This window comes from Lachnellula hyalina (assembly GCF_007821495.1).
Source record: "Lachnellula hyalina strain CBS 185.66 chromosome Unknown contig00145, whole genome shotgun sequence".
Taxonomy (NCBI): Eukaryota; Fungi; Ascomycota; class Leotiomycetes; order Helotiales; family Lachnaceae; genus Lachnellula; species Lachnellula hyalina.
Window position 1 is genome coordinate 538 of NW_022157259.1, and position 3,627 is coordinate 4,164.

At 47.7% G+C, this 3,627-nt stretch overlaps 2 protein-coding genes across 2 annotated transcripts; both read left to right on the forward strand.

Moving 5' to 3' along the window:
• Positions 1-543: 543 nt before the first annotated feature.
• Positions 544-836, forward strand: LHYA1_G006666 (uncharacterized protein; the record flags this gene model as incomplete). The annotated part of the gene is made up of 2 exons (XM_031151601.1): positions 544-636; positions 705-836. The coding sequence occupies 2 exons, from the start codon at positions 544-546 to the stop codon at positions 834-836; spliced, it is 225 nt and encodes a 74-aa protein (XP_031002904.1).
• A 98-nt stretch (positions 837-934) lies between these two features.
• LHYA1_G006667 (uncharacterized protein) lies at positions 935-1,322 on the forward strand (the record flags this gene model as incomplete). Its single annotated transcript, XM_031151602.1, has 2 exons — positions 935-1,085; positions 1,213-1,322. 2 exons carry the CDS (start codon positions 935-937, stop codon positions 1,320-1,322), a joined length of 261 nt encoding a protein of 86 aa, XP_031002905.1.
• Positions 1,323-3,627: the final 2,305 nt, after the last annotated feature.

Consider the following 3,627-nt stretch of genomic DNA (forward strand, 5'->3'; position numbering starts at 1 on the left):
GGAGGTAGACAAGGGTTAGATAGCCGTAGAAGGATGCTTTTTGATAATGGTCAGCGGAAGAGCAATTGAAGATATGTAAACCTTTGAAAAGTCGTTGCTTTTGGTCGAAATGAAGAAATGGCCTTACCAACGTCCAGATAGCAGTCAATATGTCCTCCCATTTTGTACTTGTCAATCCGGATGAAGCATGTGATGTGGTGGAAATGTCGCGGGTTCGATACCGTACGGCGTCGGTTACTAATTAATGCCAGTAAATATGCAGACCATAAATCATTGCATGAGCTCTTATAACGAAAAGTTATCCGTATAAGAATTAGTAGTTATTTCCCCGGATTACGGGCGGGGAAGTTGGCGGGGAAGCTCCAAAGTCAATTGCCAGCCGGCAGTGACAGCCTCGGCGTGCAAACACCGTATAATATTATCACTAAACCTCCAAACCGACAACATCGCAACGAAATGTACAAGTGACAGCATGTTGCAGCAATAATAAACTGCCAGTATATTTTAGCAATTGAGTCGACCTGAACACAAAACTTCGACAGTATGGCTTCCAAACAGCAGGTAGCTCTTGTAGTCGGCGCGTCGCGGGGTACTGGCAGACAAGTTGCTATTGATCAGCGAAGAATGGATACACTGGTGCTTCTCTACCTACTCACCTACAGATCCTTTTCTAATACGTTCCTACAGTGGTAGTAGCAGCAAAGTCCACGAGCGACGCGTACGTAACGAAGCCCTTCCCCCCAGACCCCAATTCGCAGCAATCCACCATCAGCACCGTCGAGCGCGAGATCAAGGAAGCTGGTGGCCAAGCTACGGCCATAGCTGTCGATACATGAGACTTTGAAAGCGTGCAGAGAATGGTGGATGAGACTGCAAGGTGGGAAAGATTGATTGGCTGGATGGATGGACATGCTGTTGACGTGCTGCTAGCTCTATGGCCATGTTTAACGTCCTTGTCTACAATTCGGGGGCGATTTGGTGGGTTTCGGTTGAGAATGCGCCGATGAAGAGGTTCCAGCTCATGCAACGGATTAATGTCGAGGGACTTTATGGTACTATTCAGGCTGCTTTTCAAGAACCAAGGCGTAAGTCACCAGAACTCCTGAAATCATGTGTTCCTCTTGCCATTCTCATTGCCTCGCCTCCCTCTTTGGAGAATAATCGGTGGCAGTTCAGACAGCTTGTGCTAATTATTAACGTTCCAGTGGAAAGCCCGAATCATCGTTGTCAGCCCTCCTATTTACTCTCGTTTCTTCCGAGGCAAGACAGCACGCGCAATGGGAAAGATTGGAATGAGTGTTCTAACGAAGGGATTGCGATAATGAGGATTTGAGGTTTGAAGTTAGGAATGTCTAATGTCTAGGTAGTGCTACACATGGCTAGTCCATAGCCAACAGCAACTGCGGATAGCTTCTCTTGAGGTCGTCCTATCAAACCTTCTGTACGTCGTTTGAATGACCTTAATGTTTTCAAGACTGGCCGAGGCATCTATCAATATCAGATATATTCTGTGGCCGGGAATACCATCGGGTTTGTGATACTCTCTTGAAGCTTGCGTCATGTATCCATATTGCTCGCTGCGAGTGTCTCGACCGCTCAAACGATGCTTAATCGGGCGTTTCCCCCTTCCTGCCTTCTTCAATCCCCCAACCCCCACTCTGGAGGATGAGGATGGGACAGACAGGGAGACCACCGATTATTGGTCGGCTGGGCCATGAACGCACCCACGTCGAGCGCCTCCTTCTGGAATACTTGCTTGTCTTGGAAGGACATGGCCCCCCTAGCTTCTGGGGGACATTTTTGCTTATATTCGGCAAGCATCTGCGTACTGCTGCATTTTCATACCAAATCTTCCCTCCTTTCCATCATGCCTACCTCTACAATGTGGGTTCTTCTCTCAATTTCCTATTTGGCATTGATGGGTATTGCCACGGAATTGGGGAAACGTGAAGCATCAGTCGCCCCTGAAGATATCCCTTTGAATGGCATTGCGAAACGAACACCGGTAAACCCTACGCTGGTGCCCGGCGATACCTATTATCAGTCTGCTGGTTGTTATTCAGATGGGGCGTTCGGTTTGGAATTGCTTGGCTTACCGGTTGTTTATTCCAACATGACCGTTGAAATATGTTTGGAGCAAGTTTGCCTTCCTCGTAAGCAAGTCTCTTATTACTTTTGATCTTTGGTTATGCTCTCATGAGTTTCCAAGCAGTCTTCATTTCCATAGATCTTAGTACATGGAGAAAACACGGTACTAATTCTTTACAGGAAGGCCCATACCCACATATGCAGGGGTGAGTTTCAAAATCCTACATCTTATATGTATTTACTGACATAGAAAATAAGGTTGAATCAGGCACGTAAGTAGCCCCGACTAATTCCCTGATTCATTCTGATCGCGTTTAGGGAATGTTTTTGTGGGAACGGTTTAACCACTGGGGCGGGAGCGCCCTCCAACGCAAATTGTGATACGCCTTGTGCTGGCAATCCGTCTGAACTCTGTGGAGGCACAAATTCCTTTAATTTATACCAGCTTCGACCCGCGAACCTGGTGACTAGCACTTTAGGGTACAATTTGCATGGATGCTACGCCGTTCAAGTAACAGACGTTGTCGCCTTGGCAGCCTCACTTTCCCTGGCCTTTCTTTTTGGAAATGTCTTTGTCGAGACATGCGTAGCATATTGTTCATCTTTCAGCTTCAAATACTCCGCAGTAGGGAATGGATAGTAAGTATTCTCCTTATACTATACTTATTCGTCAACGCTGATCGTCGCATAGCGCTTGTTACTGTACGAACTCGGATACTTGGGCCGCCGCGTCAAGTACAACTTATACCTCTTGCAAGACGGAGACATGTCCGGATAATCCGCTGGAGTTCTGTGGTGGGGCTACGAATTTACTCATCTACCAGGCTGCGCTTCCTCCGCCTGTCACTTCGTCGTCGTGGTCCTCACTAAGAACTATCACTGCATCCAGTCCGTCCGGTGGCCTTCCAAATTCCGCTGGTACATCGTCATCGGGAAGCAGCCGTTCCTACGTATCATCTTCACCATCGTCTTCACCGTCGTCGTCTGTGCTGTCGAGCTCTTCAAACCGTGTACCCTCGACCATCAGCTCGTCCTCATTTTCTAGCTCGAGTAGTTCGAGTCAGGCTACCTCTGGGCAAACAAGCTCTGGAACCTCTACCATATCAGGTTCTACAAGCAGTCCGGGCCAATCAACGACATCTAGTCTATCGAGTTCCATATCATCTTCTGTTTTGACAACTTCGTCCAGCATCTCCAGCTCAGTCTCAAGCTCTGGGCAATCAGGTTCTGCTAATATCTCAAATCCAGCTGCATCCTCCACCAGTACGTTGGGTTCTTCAAGCCAAGGAACAAATCTGGCTGCCTCTTCTTCTGGAGTATCCAGTCAAATCCCTCCAGGTCAGCAACCAATCGCAATCACCACCAATGCTATAACCTCAGTAACGGCTGGGTCACCATCGGTTACTAGTGGTCTCGCTTCAATGCCCTCACATTCTCTACTTGGTCGTGTTATAACAATGTGTAATTGCATGTCTAGTATGATATAGGTGCTTAGGAAGGCGACCAGAGCTTTCAGCTTGTAAGCTGAAATGGGCATCT